This window comes from Tachypleus tridentatus, chromosome 4 (genome assembly GCF_004210375.1).
Source record: "Tachypleus tridentatus isolate NWPU-2018 chromosome 4, ASM421037v1, whole genome shotgun sequence".
NCBI classification, from domain to species: domain Eukaryota; kingdom Metazoa; phylum Arthropoda; class Merostomata; order Xiphosura; family Limulidae; genus Tachypleus; species Tachypleus tridentatus.
Window position 1 is genome coordinate 102,947,109 of NC_134828.1, and position 23,254 is coordinate 102,970,362.

Below are 23,254 nucleotides of genomic sequence, written 5' to 3' on the forward strand. Positions count from 1 at the left end.
CGTAAAATAATTAATTACATAAGCATTAAAGTGTATGCAGTAACCAGATCAAAATTAATTTTAACATAAATTTGAAGTTTGGGGAAAACGATTAATATTTTTTTGTGAAGTGTGACAAATTTCTGTGAATAAGAAATAAGAGTGGAAAATAACTGATGATTTAAAGAGGCCTAATATACATATATATATATATATGTATATAAAGGAAAACGTAAGATGAATTTCAAGTGATTTTCGAAATCAATCATAAAATGGAAAGTCAAGGATGAATGCCAAAGCTTTTGGTTTGAATACGGTCAAGAATTTTTATTTTCTGTGCCTTTTACAGGAATTTGTACATTTGACAGAGTAAAATCAAGATGCTACTAACATAAACCAAACACAGACAATACACTGATAATAAAGAGAGAACAGAGATAAAGTTTAATTCATTTATATGTATTAAAAATGGTCATTCAATAACCTTCTGGTCATTTAAAATATCGCTTGAATTTCACGCAAAGCTTCTTCAGGGCTACTTGCGCTAGCCATCCCTAATTTAGAAGTGATAGACTAGAAGGAAGGCAGTTAGTCAACATTACCCATCACCAACTTTTGGGCTATTCTTTACCACCAGAAAATAGAGGGACTGACCATAACATTGTAATGTCCTCATGGCTGGAGGGGCGAGAATGTTCAGTGATGGGATTTGAACTCACAAACCTTAGATTGTGAGTTAAGCACCCTTACACAACCAGGCCATGCCAGGCCTTTAAAATGCTGAATAATATAAAGCTAAAAATTAGTGGCTAAACGAATATTGATCTTAAGACTGAAAATATTGTATTGTTAGCTGTACATGCACAATATTTATATAGACATTCTGAACACACAAATAAAGCCACATAATACAGTGCAGCCAAATGTTTGCTTTCAATAGATATTATTAATCTTTGTTACTGTAAAAAACAAGAAGAGTGACATGTTTAAAAAATTATGTTAAACTTACTAAGAGAAAACCTGATGATTATTCTTTGATATATTATTGTTTTAAGAGAAATCTTGTAAATGGTGGGTAAAGTTTAGCTCAGAGACAGAATATGTACACATGACAAGTGTAAATTATGAGCATTATAAAATTTCAAACGGAAGCAGGTTAAGAAAAATCCAACAATATGCAACATACAGAACAACCATCAAGAATAAGAGCTATAATAGTGCATACAACTACATGAAATTTAAGTCTATACAACCTCATTTTATTAAAATTATGTAACAGTCCTGAGGTATGTACAATGACACAGATATAACTAAAGATAATATGGTTTGCTATATTTACCAACAGGTAAAAATGCCTGTCTTAATAAAAAGTTGGCTTTCAATATTTATCAAACCATTTCCCACTAAGTTTCAATAATGTGACAACACAGGTAATTTGAAAATGGTTGGAACAAAAGTACAGAATGGAGTAATGGAGGTTAAATTACATATTGTGAACTCTATGGACTCTTTGGTAAAAAAACTTTCAATGGCTTTGGGTATATAGTGGCTCTGCTCCTTTTCCAAGTCTCTGTGACGTATACTGTTTTAAAGAGTTCAGTCTTTAGTATGCACATTTACTTTGCTATATCTGAGCCAATTGGAAGAGGATGGGGCATTCCTGACATGGAACGAATATCTGGTTTTTTGTAGAGTTCAAATGCACTACCCCGATTTTCCCTATTAGAAAGGTCCAGCACACTAGGAGGTGGAAGAGGAGGAGATGAATGCTGTAACATTGAATATGGTGGTTGATGACTGCGAGGATGACTGGCAGATCCATAGGGTATATTGTGGTAAGGACCACCTCCATTCACTAGTGCTCCATGTCGAGGGGGTGACAGACTATTACCTCCCATAACCTTTGTGTACCGCATATCATGGCTGTGATCTATGTTGCTGCCATGTCCAGAATCAAAACCACCATTGTCATCATCTTGGTATAATCGTCGACCAGGGTGACCTCGATAACTATCAGAAAGTCTTCGAGGTTCTTCTGATGCTGGAGGTGGGGGATGACGAGATGGGGAAGGTAGGTCTGCTCCTGGGTAAGTTCGAGAAGGGTAATAGCCAGGTGGCATGCCAAATTCTGACTCATCACGACTGCTACGTTTTTGGCTGTATGGAGGTGGAGCTTCAGATAATCGAGAAGGTGGTGGTGGTTGAATGTCATGTGGTATTCGGTTGTCAAGGGTTCCATCATCATACATCCAAGGCCTTGCTTGAAAATGTATAGGTTTGGGAGGAGGAATGGGACGGCCATCAGCTAACCTGGGTATGAACAAGAAATCAGAGATTTGTAATTTTCACACTACATACTATGGAATAAAATTTGTAGCATTTCGTTCTTTTGTACTTCATAAATTCTATACTCTATTTGAAAGTAACAGCAGTTGAATTTACAAGGTAATAAAATGAAAATCTTTATAAATACTGTTACTGTTTCCATTAAATAATTTCCTGTGTTAATCAACTTTATTATTTCCCATATTACATACAATTATGTGATAAGATTTCAAATTAAGTATTTTTACAAACAATGTAAATTAAGAAACAATACTATAGAGAAAATAACATAGTCAACTAACTTAACTGTATGTTTTTGATACCTTCACAAAAACTTTCTATAAATAATTTGATATGTATCATTTCTATATATAAATCTTTTAATATACTTGTGTTTGCAAAAATAAATGGGTGTAAGTAAGATTTAAAAATATTATGTTTAACTATAATTTAAGCCCAGAAAAGTACATTAATTATGGTTGAAGTTTTCCTGCTATGAAAATACTGAGTCTTGTATATTACTACAAATCTAAAATATTAAACACCAGTTTAATGTGCTTTGTATCAAAACAAAACAAAAACCAATCTTTTCATTTATTATCATTAGTTTTATAGTAAAATGAGTTGTTGCTAAATAGAAATCACATGGTGCAAACCCAGTCTTTCTTTAGAATCAACTTCTGAAGAAATTACTGTTATTTATTGAATGTGAAAAGTATCTTCAACATATATTATCTCAGGGCTAGTTTTGTTTTGTTACATTGTAATAGTATAACAAAGTCTGAAGCAAAGATTAATAAATTTAATTACCTGTGTTTCTTGAAAATTATTTATTTAATGTTTTTTAATCTAAATACTTCAAAGTAAAATCAAATATATTTACATTAGATAAAATTGAGTGAATTGCAAATAAATAATTTGAGTAAATTACACTAAGATCATAAAAGGGTGAAGGTTATGAAGGTTAGAGTTGATCTTCAGCTGAAACAACAGGAAACTGAAAATTTGAATATATTTTAAAAGTACCAGTTGAATCACTTTCACTGACAACTAAGTGCCTTTGAATTCAAATAATCAGAACTGGAGTTTGTCTGAATTAGATTGTTCAAAAAAGCCATATTTAGTAAAAGGAAATACTCTTAAAAAAAATTACAGGTCAATAACATTGATACAGTCTCTAAACCTGTGGGGCAAACTTGTGAACAACTGATGTATGATGTTGTGAGGGATCCTTTTCCATATCCTGTTCAGTGCAATGTCAAGCTATCTGAAATACTTTGAGGGTTTAGGACTTTAAGACATTTGGATTTAGATCAGAATTTCCTGCTTGTCGATATATGATTTCTTGTAGTCTATCATAATCCTGGCAACTACTTGTGTTAACTTTCATTGGAACAAATAAACCAAAAGGTTACAGAGTTATGTCTAATATTGCACTAATGTTAAAGTTAAGCTGTAAACTTACAGCCCTGGTGGAACAGTAAGATCTGCATGTTCATTAACATTGATGTTTCTTTACATCATTGCTGATTTGCTGACAAAATGATTACCCTCACTAATATTGCACTGAGCATATTTTTCCTGTTTGGCTCATCAGACACAGAACCATTGATTATTAAAACCTTGACTTACCTGTGATAAATGCAGACACTCTGTGATATTAATGACCAATTCCAGGGGTTCAGAAAAGTCCAAGTAAAATGTAGTGCTGTTTAGTTAATACAGTGCTGAAGCAGGTCTCTTATCTTTTAAGTCAGAGTTATGAAATTTGTGTCATACCACTTGTTCATTGAAAATTACCTCAGTTGTTGTCCTGAAGTTAACTTTGAGTTCATTTACATTGATTTGTTGATTTCTACTGGTCTAGTTGTGTAAATAGTTTATTATACAATTGGCATTATACACTTTGTAACAAATTACTAAAATTAACTTGAAGATTTTCAAGTGTAAAATAATAATAATAATAAATAGTAATAACAACAGTATTCCTAACCACACTGTGAAAATGGTTAATATATCAAAAACATATAATAAACCTAACAGTAATGCCATATGGTAAGTATAATGAATTATAGACAGATTATTTAGTTTTAATTCTGCATTGGAAAAAATTATGCAAGTCTGAAACTTTTGTAACATGTGATATCCTGAAAGAAAACAGAGAGGATACACTGAAAGTAAAATTTTCCTTATTATTGAATTAACATTTTTAAGAATTTTAGTTGTTCCCAAAAGTATGAAAATCATGTGGACTTATGTACTTAAGTTTTCAAAGGCTTTTGATAAGATGCCACTGAAGATTACCTAAGAAAAGGTAAGCAAGAGGTAATATTATGGAAATATAGAAGATTATCCGGGAGACTGATGAGAAAATGCTTCTGACTTATTTTTGTTTAATTTGAAAGATAAAAAAGAATGAAAAGACAATAATCAGTGATGTCGAGAAAACCCACTTGTAGAGAAAAATATTTATGTAAAAACGGCTCGTTTGGGTTGAAAGTTTTTTGTAGAGGAGCAAACAACGTTCTGACATTCTTCAGTCATTATCAGGTTCACAAAGAAAGAACCTGACGATGATCAAAGAAGGTCGAAACATTGTTTGCTCCTCTACGTAAAAATTTTCTGAACCGAAACGAGCCGTTTTTACATAAATGAAAAGACAAATATCTAACATGTAGTATGCTCCAATTAAGACTATTTTATTTTAGTAACAGGGTGATTAATTACACCTTACAAGAGTCAGAGGTTACCTGGAAAATAAATAGTGAGTTTAATTTTTCCTTTTTTATTTCATTTTGGAGAATAGATGAGCAAGGACAGCCATGGAGGCTCAAATGTTTCTTTTTGATTGTATACATTGTAAAAATTGTCCATCTGAAACCTTGTTCAGGATGTTTAATACAAAAACCAGTTGTCTGGTAGTGTCTTCTAAAGACCTGGAAGCACCACAATTAGTCACTATTCCTCTTTGTGTTTGCCTGGTTTCTTACATTTGAAGAACTCTGTACTTCGATTAAAAATCTTTTTCTACAACTATACGATAAAATATTTTACCTAGCTTGCTCCAATCACAAGTTAATATTAATGCAAGAAAAGTGATCCCAATTTAAATGATCACTAAAAAAAGAAAATTATCAAAGCTGAAGAAGAAATTGGGATAACTTATTTTCCAAAGCATTCAGTATGTATGAAATTTATAATAATAAATAGGTATTTTCATATTAGGATGCATAAAAATTTGTAAATTTGAATGACATATTGATTTTTGAAATTGCATCTAGGTGCAATTTTGTAGGCTGTACCAAATGCTTGTATTTACATTTTTGTACTCATGTAATGTGTATTTTTAATATGAGTTTTCACTGTATAAAACACCATTAAACTTGTATTTTTAATATCTTTAACATAAATTAATACCAAAAAAACAAAACAAAAATAAAACGGAAGTATCAATTATTACTTTTAAATACTCTTATTATCTGTTGAAGTTTTAATATTTTACCTATATTCTGCTCTAGGACTTTTTTTTTCTCATGCAATAAAAAAACAAAATTAGTCAGAAAAAAAAATCCAACTTAAGTAGTGAGGTATTTAAAGCAATGAAGACAGAAATATGTGAAGAACTAAACACAACTATCATTGAATACCAATATTCACTTTGTATTTGCAATTAACAATAAACCAGAAATATTTTTTTACAGTGAAATTATTACTAGGTAGTTAGTAAACATCTAATTTAATGGTTTTTCAATAAGAAAAATCAAAGAATTTTCAAAGGTTAAGTATAAACCGAGTAACCAATAATTTGTAATATAGATAAATAACTAATTACAGCATTATTAGGTAACCTAAAGATGGACACATGGTAAATAATCATACCTTGGTTGGTATCCAGCTGGCTTTGGGGGAGGGGATGGAGGAGGAGGAGGCCTTTCACCCTGGGGACTACAAGCAGAATGGGTATAAAAAGTTGAGTAAAACGTTGCAAGTTAAAACATTAAAAAGTTTGAATGTGGTGATACAACATGTTTTCAAAACTTCTATTTTCAAGATAAAATTTTAAATAACATAGGATAAGCCTTAGGAGTTGATGTATTTGTTTGAAACTAACAGAATATATAACCACTATTTCCTGAATGAATAAAAATGAAAGTAGGAACACTTGCAATAAAACATCAATCAGAACAAAATGCCAAAAGATCACAGGATGTTTTAAACAGGTTACACCTTACTTCTTCATCAAAAACTTTCTTTAGAAGATCACAACAGAAAGAAAAGATAAAATGAACACTACCACTACTGCTACCATTTACTTTCCATACCTCCAAAAGTTCAATGAAAAATTCAAATGCATAGCCAACAAGTTCAACATAAATATTCAGCAGGAATCTACCAATGGGAAACACAAAAATATAATTTATGAAATTCCATGTTCCTGCAATGAAACGTACACTGGAAAAATGAGAAGAAGACTTATAGAAAAACAACAAAAAAACTTAAAGACAGTACAAGACTCATGAAAACATAAATTCAGCTATTACAGAACACACCATGTGAATTGCTCATAAAATAAACTGGAAGAAAAATTAGAATCACCAACACAGACAAATTTTGAAAGACAAGAAAAAATAAAGAATCATTTTGCTTCAACACAAATACAGAGATATCAAATTAGAGGTGAATAACCTGTGGCTACCATTGGTTGAATTTATAGAAAGTCTCTCCACCAATCAGAAACAGAAATAAACCAACCAATCATAACATGTTCTTTACAATCCACCAGAATACTACAAAGATAAACCACACCATATGCACACAGTGACCTGTTTTAAAATTCCTAGCTGAGCATCAGAGCTGGTAAGATGTGCTTTTTTTTTTTTTAACTCCTGCTGTGATGTTTCTTCAACTGGGCAATTTGATAACTATAAGCCTGGAGCAACTATCGACCCTACAAAACCAGGATCTTTTGATGAGGGTGAGTCTTCCACCAGTCCTCAACCCAGATTGGCCTTAGTTATTTATGAACCCTGGAATGGTGATATCAACGTTACATTTGCTACCACTAAAAGCTCATCTAATCACTTTTCTGTGTTTCTACCCTTTTGTCTTTCCAAATACAATCCAGGTGCCCATTGAAAAAGTTACTGAATTCCAACATCATCCTCTCCATCAGATCTGACCCAGAGTCACAAGTCTTACTACCCAGTTTATCAATGTTGTAACCACGTCTAAATCAGTAGTTAATCAGATCTTAACAACAGTTGTTTCTTTCATTCCTTCCACTTTAGAGTTAAATGTTCCCACTGCCAAACATCGATACAGTTTAACAAGACTAACAAGCCTGCCTCACGACTTCATTCAATGCCAGGACTCCAGGCACTGTTCACAGTTTAACCAGTTACTAATATGGCTTTATCTATACCACAAGTCAGGAGCATGTCTACCAAAACCGACACAGACAAGAGCCAACAGCTGAAAATGATTAGACACCTGTACTAATTCACCCAGAGACCATAAGTCAAGAAGAACTTTTCTATAACTCAAGCCATGTCTCAGTGAAGCCACAGAGCTCATCCTAGCAACAAACCAGGAAATTCAGATGTGTCTCTAAGAAGGCCAGGAAAATCCAGACTGAAGCAGAGCCCTTACACAGTGTAAGAAATTTCCTTCTTCACTCACTTTATTAACATGTGCCCACCATCAAGTATGACCAACATCCAAGTCCAGTTTCTTATATTTACACCTATGTGGATGACACTATTTTAGGAAGATTTCAGTCAGGATTTCCCATCTATATTTACAGCCTTTTGTTTGTATAAATCCTGTTTCTCTTCTTCCTTACAGCTACATGCAGACATGGTCAGGGAATCCTTTTTGGTACCATAGCTGTAAAAGTGGGTTTCTCAAGGTACTCTCACTTCCTCCTGCAGCAAATTTCTTCTCTTAAACCTTGACTCAGTGATCCCAGCTCTGAATAGGTGCCATCTCACTTAATGTTAAATTTAAAATTAATAGTTATATCCACTTCAAGTTCCAATAAAAGAACCTTTATCACAAACCAATAGAAGTTACTCTTGTCATTTTATCACAGCATTGGTCTCTGTAACCAGTCAAGGAATGCAGTGCCTGTACTCAAGTTACCAACATCATCTTCAAACACAAGCATGCTGCTGCCCTTATAAAATCCTAGCTACAATTAAGTTCAACTATTTTTTCTTTTCTTCTTTTGTTTGTCTGATGGCTGTTTCACAGACACTGCACAATAGATTAACAGTTAATCCATTCTCAGCACCCATCTTATTAAGTAATAATCAGTAATTATCCCACTTATTTCATAACTGCCATACAGTTTTAATGTCCTTTTTCATGAAGTAAGGCTGAAGGGAAACTACCCTTTCTGAGCATCCCAGGTTATCTCTCAAGACCCTCAAGAGCTTGTAAGATATACAACTTAAAATACTGTTCATTTGTTTATTCACACATTGACCTGAAGATGAAAAGTGAAATAATTTTGAAGCATTGTTCCCATCACTTGTGTTTCTACAACAGACAGAAGTTGCCATTCATTCAACTAAGTTTCTTCAATAATTTATTCATTAGCTACAAATTTTGTACTTTCCTTGACATAAAAAAAACAGTTATCTTTGTAAAATCTTTAGAATATTGATCTGTGTTTCAACATGAAATCTACGACTCAACAGTAGAAAATGTGACTGTTTGGTCAGTGACATTGGTACTCTTGTCAGTTCTAGAGATAAAAAAAAACCTAAAAGTGAAGTACATGGCTGTGTAAGGTGTGATCCAATAATCATTTTGTGTTTGCATTTTCATGGTTTGAAATGAGTTTTGTTTACACCTAAACAAGAACAAACACTCAGAGGCTGTGGTTCATTGCCTCAGCAGTTCCTTACAGGATTCACAAAAAATGTTTCTAAATGGTGAATATTCCATACATAATGTACTACAACAGTGCTATAACCATTGTTTGAATCAGAGTAAAAAAAAAAAATCCAATTGTACTGATAAAAACCAATCATAACATTTTTAGATACTGTAAATTTTATCTTGATGCACATTTTTGTAGATCTTCAGAAAAAAATACTAAATATCAGATATGCTTCCTCCAAAGTGCTCTAATATTTTTGCTATTGCTGTGTCAAAGATTACTCCTTAAATTATTTGTAACGTTTCATCAATATACATTAACTCCAGAGTACAGACAACCCAACCCCAGAGTGGTTCTTCATGAATTTCCCAAAGCTAATAAACAATATTTCATCAGAAAAACACTTTTAACTCTATTCTTCATTTCATTACATGTAACAAAAAATTAATCTAGTACATTTTCTGATAACTGTCTTTGTATTGAACGAAATAATACTTTGAAAAATATTTAATTATTTTCTAAACAAATGTCATTTGAAAATAGCAAACACAAATCAAGAAGAGGTATAATGCAGTACTAATCATACAACCACGAAGACCAACACTTATACAGTCTACATACCCATATCTACTAGGTGTTCCTGGAATTCTTCCACGGTCAAAACCATTTACTCGAGTGGGTTGAGCTGTACTACGAGTAAACCTGTAGGGGTCATGAGATGACCTGATGTTTTGGCTTGAAGTTGAGCTGAAACGATCACGAGGTCTGGCGGTTTCCTGAAAAAAAATTGTAAATGTTTTAGTTTCCTATCATTAACTGGCACATATAATTTTTGAAAAGGATTATTTATAGGCTTAAAATGGTATTGGAATAGTAAAAAGGTAAGATCTGGTGTACTTTATTTAAAAAAAAAGTTAACAACATAGGCAAGAAAGATAGAATGTAATGAATAGGTTACAAAATTGTCAAGTTTTACATATTTTTCTTTCAGAAAGATGAAGCTCTGAGTTAGTGCTTTTCATTTAATATTGTTCTAAGCCTTATGACTTAATGAAAACTGTTAGTTTGAGATGACATCTTCCAAAAATAAAACTTGATGATCTTGTGACCTATTCATAAATTTCTGGTGTAGTACTGTCTTCTGGAGATGCAGTGTTAACAGTGAATGACTAAATAAAAACCTTCTACTATCATGTAATATTGTGTAGTCTTTGAGTAACAAGGTAATACAGTAGTCACAAGCTTTCAAATAACTACAGCAGCATTCAGAGAATTATCATCCTAACAGGAATATAACCTTTGATAAAAAATAAATAAAAAATGTGTCTTAAAAACATAGTAAAAAGAAAAGAAAATTATTTACTACAAACAATTTAGAATTGTTGGTATATTTTAAGCAGAACTGTTGTGAATGGAACAATATTCATTCCATCCCATTTTTAAACCAAACTGTTAAGGTTACCGAATCTTATACATTTGATACTTGTTTTATATTGATAAAGTATGATGCATACTTAGCAAATAATTTTAAGAACATTGTAGATAGATTAAAATCAAAGGCATACAACATGTAGGCATTTTAACTCTGACAGTCATTCTGCTAATGATATGCACATCTCTGTCTATAAATGCACTTCTTATAATGGAAATTTAGAAATGAAATTTATAAGTGTACACCCGTAAGCAATGACTGAAAGTTTTAATTGTTTGTGTCTTTAAGTTCACCCTATTCTACCTTCATCTCTTTATTCTTATAGTATTTCATACCCATCATAATATGATACTTTACGTTTATTTCCAAATTTTATTTATTTACTTTTACTTTTGTGTTACTTAATTGTCAACAAACATATGGTTATCTTTATGCAACAGTGTAGTTGTTCTCTTAAAAGAACTTATTCACAAATTTTATTTTACAAGGGTCAATACACTTACAATATTTTAGTTTAATCACATTATGTTTAAACTCTGTTTACTCTGTTCTTCAAGAGCTTAAAAAGTTTTCATTATTAAGCTACATCAGCATTTTTTGTTATCTTAATGAATATGTGTGGACTACATGTTTTCTGTTTCAGGATTATGTGCAGATTTGCATTAAAGGCTAACAAAGGACCATTGTCAGAAGCGGTATGGAAAACTAATTTTTGATGATTTAACTGAAAACTTTCACTTCATAACAAAGAGGGCTGCTAAACAGCAGAATTAAACAAACATCTCACCAATCTTCCATTTGATCTGTCAAGTGAATTGGACTTCTGTGCACCTGTGTTCATGTAATCTGGAGTGACACCTGGTTGTAAAGGTTCTCTTATTTCTCCTCTCCCTAAACAAAGAAAGAGAACAACTGTATAAAACTATATATTAAGAAATGTGCATATTTCCTTAGTATTAATTGACATCTCTAGCTACACCCCTCCCTCCCCCCAAAATGATGAAATATTATAAATTTGTGGGTTCAGAAGCAGTAAGGATTGGTTAAATCTTTAAGTAAAAGGAAAATAATTTTTGTTTACCTGGACTAGCAAAAAGCCTTTCTTGAGCAGTTCGGAAACGAGTGGGTTTACTGGAGCGGTCAACATTGGGGGGAGGCTCAGGCTCCAACGAAGGTCTAGTTCGGGACAGGTAATTATCTTGGAAGACAGATACAAGAGTTACTTTTACATAGCCGAGCCATATTATAGCCAATTCAAATTAAATATTTTACAAAATTAAAAATTTAGCTCAGTGAGGATAGTTTAACTAATTAAAAAAAAAAAAAGACAGACGGGCTTGCGTGTATAATAGGCTTAATTTAAAACCCAGCAAAAATTGTGGTATTGTAATCATAGCTTTGTAATGTTTTTTAAACTGGTGTTGGCCCAAGTTGTTGCAAATGTGAATAAAAGTAAATGACAGTAAAAAGGAAATATATATATTGATGTTATGAGACCAGTTTATGTGACAATTAGAAAATACTTACTGTTGTCGTTGAATCACAATTCCTACTGTGATTGAAACTTAGTAATATGGAAATGAGTATATAAATGAAGGGAACTCAACAAAACCCAAAATATGTAAAATATCTGTAATAAAGGAACACATTACTTAAAACTGATGCAATTAATTATAATCTTTCATAAAACAACTTTTAAAAATCACTTTGATAATTTGTGCCACCTATACATCTAACCTAATCAAGAAAAAGAAATCTTACTTTTCATACCTGTAGTATCTCTTGAGTTGTATCGTTCACCAGAAGTTAAAGTTGCATATGGATCAATAGTAGATCTCACAGGAGATCCAAAGAATCCATCCTTATCACCAACTTCTAAGGAAGTATTGGAAAATTATATCAAAATTTTTATCATCAATTTTCATATTATATTTCATTAATTTGTGTAATAATTTGATTTATCAAGTCCATTAAAAAATTAATGATTCAAAAAGGAAACATAAACTTAACTCTCTTCAGCTGACCATTTATGTTATTTTGATACTGCATATTTAAGTAAAAACACCTATATATAAAAACAAAGAGGAAAGGAAATAAATAGAGAAGTTCCAAAAGTTTGTTTTATTAAAAGGAGTTTACACACCTGAGCTTCGTTTATTTGAGCTTGATCTAGCCTGATGCATTTCCTGACTTGAAGGCTGACTGGGTTCACGTAGATCCTAAGGTTTCAAATTATCTCATAAATGTAATTACTTGCTTATGGACATGAGATATCAGAAAACACTTTTTTTCCATTACAATTCCAAATAGTATATTAATGTATAAGATACCAATAAAATATTAACTTAATTTTACACACTAAGATATAATGTTATTCTAAAGTTAAATTAATAATAAAAAGTGTAGTTAAAATTGAAAATTGTGGTTTACTAAATGTAACAAAATTACATTGTGACTTTAACGAATAATCCCATTTTCTACAATCAATTAGAATACAATAAAACTATTTTGAAATGAGTTCCTTGAGAATATTTAATCACTAAATACAAACATTACTGCATTATCTTAAGTTGTGATATCATAGTAAAAGTGGAAATGCAAAATTAAGCACACAAATGTTTATTACTCTGATGAAATGTGTGGTATGAAAACAAATTACGTATGTAATTAAAATTTTTACTCAAAATATTCAAAATTTACAGGTATAAAAGAAGAATATTATACCTGTCTTGTTTGTGAGAGAGAGTAAGTTGGAGGTTGTCCATACATTGGGGGAGAACAGTTTTCTTCTTGTGTTACAATACTTGGATCACTAGATGCCTTTACCATTCGAGGATCCACAGCTAAAGAAGATCCTGCTCCATGCATGCTAGTAGGTCGAGAATCAGATGCAAGCTCTAGGTCACTTTCTGGAGATGATGCATAACTCAGACGTGAAGTCAATGGGAAAAGAAAATCGTCTGAGATGGCTTCATTGGGCTATTAAAAAATAAACTACAGTTGAAACTATGCCACCTTTAAAAGGTATTAATTTCTCTTTAGGTTCAAGCTCGGATTAGAGCAGTTATTATACTCTCACATTATCATTAACTCTTACTGAGCATTATCTTTCTCAAGTTAATCTGTAATGCAGTAGCTTGAAAAGCTTTTACTGTTAAGTTACATCTACAAAACGAGGAAAAGTAGAATGTTTACATGTACAATGTGATCAATGCTGTAATTTTATTTACTACAGTATCTGAATTTATGAATTATAGCAGAATATGTCACAAGCACAGTTAAAATCTTATTTATTTAAAATATACATATTAGTAATTTGGTGGTGGTGGTGGAGGGTCATTTCTTTTTCATTAGCTCCTGCATGATTCAATGGTAAGTCTGAAGGCTTCTAATGCTAAAAATTGGGTTCTGATATTTGTGGTGGGCACAGCAAATATAGCCTATTTTGTAGCTTTGTGCTTAAAAAAAAACAAACAAACAATTACAACCTTTTCTTAAAAATGTGTATTAGCATTTTTTAAAAGTTAAATGTAAATTATATAGTTTTGTGCTCTAAATGATATTCATGAAGTTTGCCAATCTTCTGAGAAGAGTGCAAACAAAGATATTTTACTTAGACAGTTTTAAAATAAATTTGTAAACCATACATCATGGCAGTGTGAAGTAACTAAACTGATGCAACCACTTAATGTTAATTATGACACTAGTTTATAACTTAAAAGACAATTCAGTATGAATGCGAGCCAACAGTATCAGTCAGTTGTATACATATACATATACATATATATATATATATATATATATATTAATAAATGTTATGAAACATTTGTGCAATATTTAACATTTCAAGTTGAAATTAGTTTTTTTTAACAGTATGACTGCTTTAAAGGGACACAGATGGAAAACATTGATCTACAGATCCTGTAAAAAGAATTTAAAAATTAATAATAAAAATACAAGATATGCACATATTTATGGGATATATGAGGTCTGTTCGAAAAATACGCGGACTGTTTGAATTGCAAGGCTCCAGTTGGTTTCAGGGGAATCCGCTTGGTGTCGCTAGGTTTGCACAGATCAGCTGATTACAATGCCATTTCCCGATTGCAGATATCTTCATTTGTGTATTAGCTATGCAGTTTTAAGTGAAGTGCGATGTTTTCGTTTGGCAGATTTCAGAACTAATGACCTGAAGGAGCAACGACTTGCTGTGAAGGTTTGTGTTAAACTTGGAAAATCTGCGACTGAAACTTTTGCTATGCTTAACACGGCTTACGGTGATGTTGCTATGAAGCGTACGGCATATTTCAAGTGGCATGAACGTTTTAAGGATGGTCGACAGTCCATTGAAGATGATGAGCATCCTGGACGTCCTTCCACGTCAACTGACGACCTACACATCGACAAAATCAACACCCTGGTGTGGGCAAATCGACGTCTGACTGTCAGAGAGCTTACTGAAGAGTGTGGGATATCAGTTGGATCTTGTTACGAGATTTTGACCGAAAAATTGAAGATGCACTGCGTTGCTGCAAAATTCAGGCCTTAGAACTCGTGAGTTTTTGGCCAAACACTCGATCACTGTTCTTCCCCACCCCCCTACTCACCTGACCTTGCTCCTTGCAATTTTTTATTGTTCTCCAAACTCAAAAGACCCTTGAAAGGAAGAAGATTTGAGACGATTCCCGAGATTAAGGCAAATGCGACGAAGGAGCTGGAAAACATTACAAAAGAAGTGTACCAGGACTGTTTCAACAAGTGGAAACACCGTTGGGATAAGTATGTGCATTGGGGAGGAAAGTACTTTGAAGGGGTCCCAGACATGTAACTTCTAAATAAAGTACATTTTGTTTTATGACGTCAATCCGTGTATTTTTTTTAACAGCCCTCGTATATTTAAATATTGCACTGAGTTATTCTTAAATGTTACTTAAACATAAATTGGAGTAAATAAAGACAAAAATTGGTTGTTGACTAAGCACTGCTGGTCATTGGGGATCAAATATGCCACACTGATAGCAAAAAATATGATTAACTGATATTTGGTGTTTATTTTTCACATAAAACATGAATGAGGAATGCACATAATAATGCCATATTTTTCCAATTTTCAAAGAATAACATTCAGATTATCTAAAATCTTTATAAATATAATAATACTCTCTGTTATATGCCCATGTAACTACTTCACAGGTTGCAGATGGACTTATCACCCAGATTGGTATGGCAGTTCATTCAGTTCATGCAGAAATACACTCAAATGTTCAGTTTTGTATTTTGCATTTTTTGTGGGTGTATCTGCATTTTCTACCACTCCTTCACCCCTGTTGGTAAATCTTTACCAAATTTGGCATTAAGGCTTGTTGGGTCTGTGTGGAGACACATGCAAAGTTGCAGTTTCACATTTTGTATTTTACACTTTTTATGGGCATTTTGACAATTACATATAATGGAAGTTATAATTTTTCTACACTGAAAATTTATTTCTGACAGGTACTTCTTTTCCTTCACAAGTTTAGCCATTCTCATTCAGTGCTGCCCTCTATATGCAAACTTTTTTATTTGTGTATGTCACGAGTATTCTTCTAACTCCAATGGGAATCAAATGATCCAAACATGTCTCTCATGCAAATAATCACGGGTTACTTCTCCACAAATAGGAGCATGACATACTGGAGAGGAAGGGTAAGAAGTGTGAGAAATGAAAAGTACTGAATATACACTTACTGTATAAGAAACTTGTAACTTCTGATACAATACTTCTTTCCTCTCACAAGATCAGCTGGAGGGACTAGTGCAAGGATATGATACCCAAAAGCATCCAAAGGATACCCCTGGAAATGAGAGTGTCAGATCCAAAGATCTGATGAGGGTAATTGCACCACTTCTAACCAGGAATCTCTTCATCAATCTATGAAATATGTGGTAGATAAAGGAGGAAAAAGAGAGGAGCACATCCAAGTGGGAGAGAACTGAGGATAGTGGTTTCAACCTTGAAATATATATGTAACTTAATCCCACAAAGCATGAAAGTGGGTAAATCAATGGATGTGCCCCTAGGTGTAGAGTGGTTAGGGTACAAAAAGACTATGTTTTGTAAGCCAACTACATCCAAAACCCATGTTGGAAACCAACAACCAAACAAGGGAGGGATGAAAATCATCACCTCATGTTCAAGAGACCAAAGGAAACCTAGAACCACTCCGATTCCAGAGTATAACACAAGAGTTAGCTTCGATATATTGATCTATTGTCCCAAAATACAGTATCGAAAGGATATCTGTGAAATATAAATCAACTTCTCCAACAGCAAAACTAGCCAGAATTATCCAAAAAGTAATAATATCCTCAAATAAAATACACAATGGATAGCAAAGGAAGACAAAACTGGAATAATTCCCCTTATTTCTGCTGTGACCCACAACACAGAAAGAGCATAATCAAAGGAGAAATATACACAACCATAAACATGTGTGAGGACTTATGTTGATTAGTTCTACTCTAAATCCAAAACCCAGCCACAAAGTACAGACATCCACATGGTGCTAGAATGAGGACTCCCAATCAAAGAAGTATACTGCAATATGATGTCTTATTCCTTAGTGAATGTATAATGCATAGTGGTTGATAGCATGTCATCTACACCCACAGAACACTACTGTCCCACTCTGCACTGAATTGTTATAGCCATCTTTCTGTGAAATCCATTAGAAGATGGTTGAACACCCCAGTGACTTGGAACTGGAAAGTGGTAAGGATTCCCACACAACACTAGAAGAAAGGGGAGTGAGAACTTGGTGGAGAGTCCAGAGAAATGTCATCAGCTGAGATGGTGTAATGGGTAACCACAAAACCCTATTTTGAAAAGCTTATCATACCAATTTAATCAATACAAGGCATGCCAGGGATGAGAAGCTATCTCCTTCTGCTTTACTCATGCAGTCCATGGATGGTACAGTCTAGAATGGACAAGTTTATAAAGCAATTACATAGTGAGCACTGATAAGCCGTGGAGGTTAAGGCACAAGTCAACATGTCCGTGCAGTGCAGATGTCTACTAGAAGAATACTTGGTCAGACACCACTCACCACAAGAAGACACTCTGAACAAATTCTGGTGGGAAGAAGACAAGAAGAAATAAGCCAAATGAATCATCCATTGAACCCACCTAGCAAAGGTAGAAGGGGATGGATCACAAACAGAGGAAGACCACAAAGGGATAAAGAGTTGGGAATGAGAACCATAGAAGGAAACCATGCAGGCAAAATAGCAAAGAAGGGTATGGACTGGACATAGACGTCTAACTGGATCAGGACAAGGACAGATATTATAAAGGGAAGTAAGGGAAACAGGCAAAAAGGAGTTTTTACCCTCCCTAGTTTCTGAGGTCTTTGGGAGGAAGGAACAATCTGAATAAAGGAGAATATAGGTGTGATGGTAATGGATACATGAAATACAAATGACAAACAAATCAGACTTTTAAAGTTTACAGGCTAAGAAGAAAAGGAAATATATTTAAAGGTAAAGGTGAAATATGGAGCATGAAGAAATAGATTCAAATGGAATGAGAGACCACATTCATATCTAATTTGAAAGACCAGACATTTGGGGGGACAATGAGTCCAGAAGAAATGCATGAATGTGGTAAGGACAGGAGAAACAAAAACTCAGTAGTATAAAAAAAGGAATGAAATAAGGCAGCTTAGTAACCCAAGATTGAAAAACTGAAGAACCCTGGTTGAAGAGCAATGTGAGAAACTGAGCTGAGCCACAGCAGGTCAGTCAGTTTGTGGGGAATCCCCTAGTAGCAGACTAACTGTGGAACTCCTTCCATTTGTGTTGATACAACTCCATTGATGAAGAACATATGAAATGAGCCCAAAGGAAAGCTACTTGATGGGAGAAACCAGTTCTTCTTGCCAAGGACGTGATAAAAGCCAGGTGTGAAAACTTACAAATTGGACAGTGGAATGTTGAACTGGTGACTGATGTTAACAAAGAAGGAAGGAAAACAAGGAAAGGGGTACTGAAGGTAAATGTTGGAGTAATCAGGGAAACCATGGTTGAGCTGTTCAATAGGGAGCAATCAGAAGGATTCAACATGGAGTGGTATGGATGAGAGATACCACCTGATAAAGTAATCAGATAGGGGAATAAATCTAAAGGAATTTGTTGGGCCAATCCTGACTGAAAGCATTGACAATCAGAGCACAATGATGAGGTATAGAGAAGTAATTAATAATTTTATTGGGGTAGGATGATCAGCTACAAGCATCTGGAACATAAAATGCAATGAGATGAATATGGTGTTTGTGGGCTCAATGTACAGAACAGAGAAATCTTGACCAGGTACTCATTAAGTGATTTTGATTTGTGTTACTCCCACGAAACTGTCAGAATGAATCATCACTAGACAATATCTGGCAAAAGGAAGGAAGTGATTCAAAGCCCAATGGACTGTGAGAAGCTTGAGAACATTGATATGCAAAGACTGCTCATTGAAAGACTAACGACTCAAAGCGTTTTGTTGAGTGATCCATGCATCTCAGCCATAAAAGGATGCATCTGTGAACATATTAAAACCTGTCAACATATGGGCCCTGTCCAACCCACAAAATAGATTATCCAAAAGGGTATGAGGAAGCAAAATTGGAGCTGCCAAGGAACCTTGAATAAGATTCTATGGATAGTGAAGAGCCTAGTGAAGGGAATACATATGTGTATGAGTGAGGGGAACCAGGGACATCATTGATGACCACATACCCAAAAGTGATAGAATATTATAACCAGAAAGAGCATGGCAAGCTAACTATTCCATGGAACAAAGCTGTAGAGAAAAAGGTTGAGATATGTGTTGAAAAAGATACCTAAATGGACAAAATATGGGATAGGGCAGAGGAAAGATTTCTCCAATTTGACTAACCAGTCCATCTGAACAGCCACATGGCAGAAATGATGAAGATGGTTAGCCAACTCCAGTTCAGAAGGAGCCAGTTATCAATATAATGATAGAATCACAGTCATACAGCATGAAGATGGTAAGCAAAAGCTTTACAACCCAATAGAAAGCATGAGTGGGGAGAGCAAGCTTAAAGGGTAGGTCACAAAATTTGTAAGCCAACCCATGATGGATGAACCAAAGATACAGATAAGGCTGTGTTGAGATAGGGATGTGGAGATAAGCATTGGCAACATTCATTTCGGTCATCCATAAAATCAGAGAAAACACCCACCACAGGGTGAGAAATGGGTCCATAGTAAAACAAGACAACTGAATGAATTGATTAAGGCAGGGCAAATCAAAGATACGCTTCTATGCCCTAGTTTTCATGGAAATAACAAAGATTATGCAATAAAAACCTGTTGAAGTATACAGAGCAGGTTTGATGGCTTGCTGAGATAGGTCCTGAATCACCTTTAACAGATGCTAGTCAATTATTAGATCCTGAGGTAGACAGAATAAAATGGGTATGGGAGATATGGGAGGTGAGAAAAGAAATGGGATCAGAGATTTTTCCAATAAAATTTGAAGAGCTAAATTACTTTTGACAAAAGAATGCCACTAATGAAGAAACAGACAAGCAGAAGTCCCACTAGACCAAAACCCATGGGAAGTCACCAATACTGTTAGTGACATGGTATGCATCATAAAAGAAAATGATGAGTCAAGGCACCTTGAGAAGGAGGGACAAGTAAAGGTTTGGAAGGGAAAGATTGGAAAACTATATTAGGCTCTGACTCTGACAAAAAGGAAATAAAATTGGGCAGGGTAAACTGTTATTGTACTGATGCAATTCACAATTCCTAGGACTTTGGTATTGTGTCAAATACATAACAGTGCAAAAACGGGACCATATATAAACCCTGAAGATAAGATGCTGATAAACGGACGAGATAAGGTTGAATCATGACCTACAAGGTTCAAACTGCAGAGTGTCATATACAAAAAGCCAGAGCCAAAGTTGACAAACAAACCAATGGAGAGAAGAATGAAGATGTTACCAGAAAACCCCCTCAGGATTTTGGTGGAGGGTTTCAGAGAGGAGATCAATGGTAGAGAGATACCATAAAAGAGTTGTGAAGGTAAGATGAAAGTGGAAAAATTAAACATGGGTCAGATTTACAGGAAATTAGGGTACCACTTCTTAAACAGGTAAAATAGAACCTACACTCTTGTACAAATTAATTGAAACAAGATGGAAAATTATGATTTTTTTCAATTTTGTGCATTTTATTTCTGACAATCCAAAAATTACTCACAAATTAATACATGATATGACTGCTTTTATTTTTCAGAAGATCATTAATCTGCTTTGGCATCGAGTTCACGAGTTAACTGCAATCTTTATTAATTTTTGGATCGTGGTACCACACCTCAATTATGGCCTCAATTAGCTTATCTTTCACAGTATAGTCTTTTTCCCGAAGTCTTTCTTTACAAATTGCCCAAAGATTTTCAATAGGATTTAAGTCTGGAGAGTTTCCAGGCCAGTCCAGTACCTTTATTCGTGTTGTTGTCATAAAATTTTTCACAAGTTTCGATGTGTGGCACGAAGCCAGAACTTGCTGAAAAAATGCCAGATCCATCTGGAAATCTCTTTTTCAATTCTGGAACGACTCTTTTCTGCAAAACTTTGATGTACTGTGGTCCTCGCATCATACTTTCTATGATATGTAAGTCTCCAATGCCATAGTAGCTGAAAAAGCCCCAAAACATCTTCTTCAAGGGATGTCTTACGAACTGATTGATGTGAGATTCTTGAAGTTTCTCACCTGGAGATCTGCGAACATGCAGCCTTCTTTGACCCTGTACGAATAAATTAGTCTTGTCACTGAATAACACTTTCCTCCATTGTTCTTGCGTCAAGTTTTTGTATTTCAGACCCCATTGATACCATTTTTTCTTCATTGAGTTGGTAAGAAATTGTTTTTTGACTGGCCTCCTTGCCCTTCTAACACAATTTCGAATGACGTAATATTCCTCAAAATTTCATCATATATCCCAAAAATAGATCGACCGTACTGCAAAACATAGCTAATGATGCCATCTGTGTGAAAATATGACTATTAAAAGAAATCAGCAAGTCCAGCGAGCCTACACTGGCCACCATGCTGAAAATATTGTAAAATGACCATTTGTTTCAATTAATTTGCACAAGGGTGTAACAATTATTGGTCTAGAAAAAAAGACAGTCTGCCCAACGAAATGCTTGAGCAAACTGATAAAGATAATCTGACGACAAGCCTGTCACTTAACTGTGAGGCAAACTGGTCAATATGTACTCAAGTATACTTTGAGGGGAAGGGGGGGGCAAATATGGATGTAAAAATTGGTCATGTAGTAAGGAAGGATGTGGTTCATAGGAAGTAGGGCAGAGGATAAAACACCTCATACCTCAGGAGGTGTAAATATGGATATAATAAATCATAGTCCTTATCAGCCAGATCAGGCTGATAATGTTTGGAAGGATGTTGGCCAACTCCAGTTCAGAAGGAGCCAGCAAGGTCCAAAGATAGAGGTTGATCTATCTGATGTTCAATCTCCATGCAAATAAATGCTGATAATTCTCCTGACAGATCGCCTGCACCTGAGGTCTGTTACATAGCACAAGTCACAGGTGTAACCCCTGAAGTGGTAACATCAAATTTGGAATTGATAACCAAAAAGAGTCAGCTAAAAATTGAAATTATAAATACTAATGTGATTATAATAAACTAGGATTAAATTAAAGTGAAGAATAAACGTGGATATAATATAAATTAAAACTACTTTGTGAGTATACTAAAGCTGAACCAGAAACTTAAAACAAAGGAACATATCTGAGAACAAGCATTACCAAAAAAAGAAGTGATAGTTCAGTAGTGACATATAAATTGAATCACACGTCATGCATGTAACACTCCTATTGGTGGAGAAGTGATGCATGAGAGACATACTGGAACTATTTGATTCCAACAGGGGGCATAAAAAGGCTTATGGCACGTGTAAAAAAAATAGTTCACAAATAGAGTGTGATACTGGATGAGAGAGAAGTACCATATGGGAAGCAACTTCACAGGTATTGAGATAACCTTCATTAATCATGAATTTGCATAACTTTTATCCAGGGGACAAGCACTCCAAGTAGTATATAAATATATATTTAATACATGGAGAACAAGGTTACATATGATATTGATTCTTCATTCAATTTAAATATATTGAGCTTAACTTGTCTTAATCTCCATTGCATTACATTATAAATGTTATTACATTTGTACAGTTAACACTATTTTTTTCTTCATGCCCATAAGGTAAATAAAAACTTTGATTTTTGATGTTTTCTATTTAAGTTCCATTTTTTAATCTTATTGAATCTTTGATTAAATTTCATTCAAAAGTAGCTTACTTATTTCCTATGATAAATCAAGTAAAGATTAATATAAAAACTTATCTGTCCAAACCTACCTTTGTTTCTGAAACCCATATTGCTTGTTGTTGTTGTCTTTCTATAGTTTCTCTTAATTTCTTGTACCACATATCAGCTCCGGTTAGGGTTATAGTAGCTAAAAACAGTGTTATCAAAAACGTTCTATAGTTTCATATAGGATTATCTATTTGTACATTTGACATTAAGCATCAGAATTAAAAA

At 33.9% G+C, this 23,254-nt stretch overlaps 1 protein-coding gene across 23 annotated transcripts in view; it reads right to left on the minus strand.

Moving 5' to 3' along the window:
* Nucleotides 1-279: 279 nt before the first annotated feature.
* LOC143249805 (tight junction protein ZO-3-like) overlaps nt 280-23,254 on the minus strand; it is a 233,735-nt gene continuing 210,760 nt past the window's right edge. For 8 of the 23 annotated variants that reach the window (XM_076500250.1, XM_076500248.1, XM_076500251.1 and 5 more), the window contains 9 exons: nt 23,071-23,168; nt 13,347-13,601; nt 12,766-12,841; nt 12,384-12,497; nt 11,704-11,820; nt 11,410-11,513; nt 9,812-9,966; nt 6,184-6,249; nt 280-2,289 (listed from right to left, as the gene is read on the minus strand). In XM_076500250.1, the coding sequence (XP_076356365.1) occupies nt 1,596-2,289; nt 6,184-6,249; nt 9,812-9,966; nt 11,410-11,513; nt 11,704-11,820; nt 12,384-12,497; nt 12,766-12,841; nt 13,347-13,601; nt 23,071-23,168 (1,679 nt within the window). In that variant the 3' untranslated portion in view covers nt 280-1,595. The remainder of the gene's footprint in view (nt 2,290-6,183; nt 6,250-9,811; nt 9,967-11,409; nt 11,514-11,703; nt 11,821-12,383; nt 12,498-12,765; nt 12,842-13,346; nt 13,602-23,070; nt 23,169-23,254) is intronic. The other 15 variants (XM_076500255.1, XM_076500252.1, XM_076500253.1 and 12 more) reach the window with 3 other exon arrangements.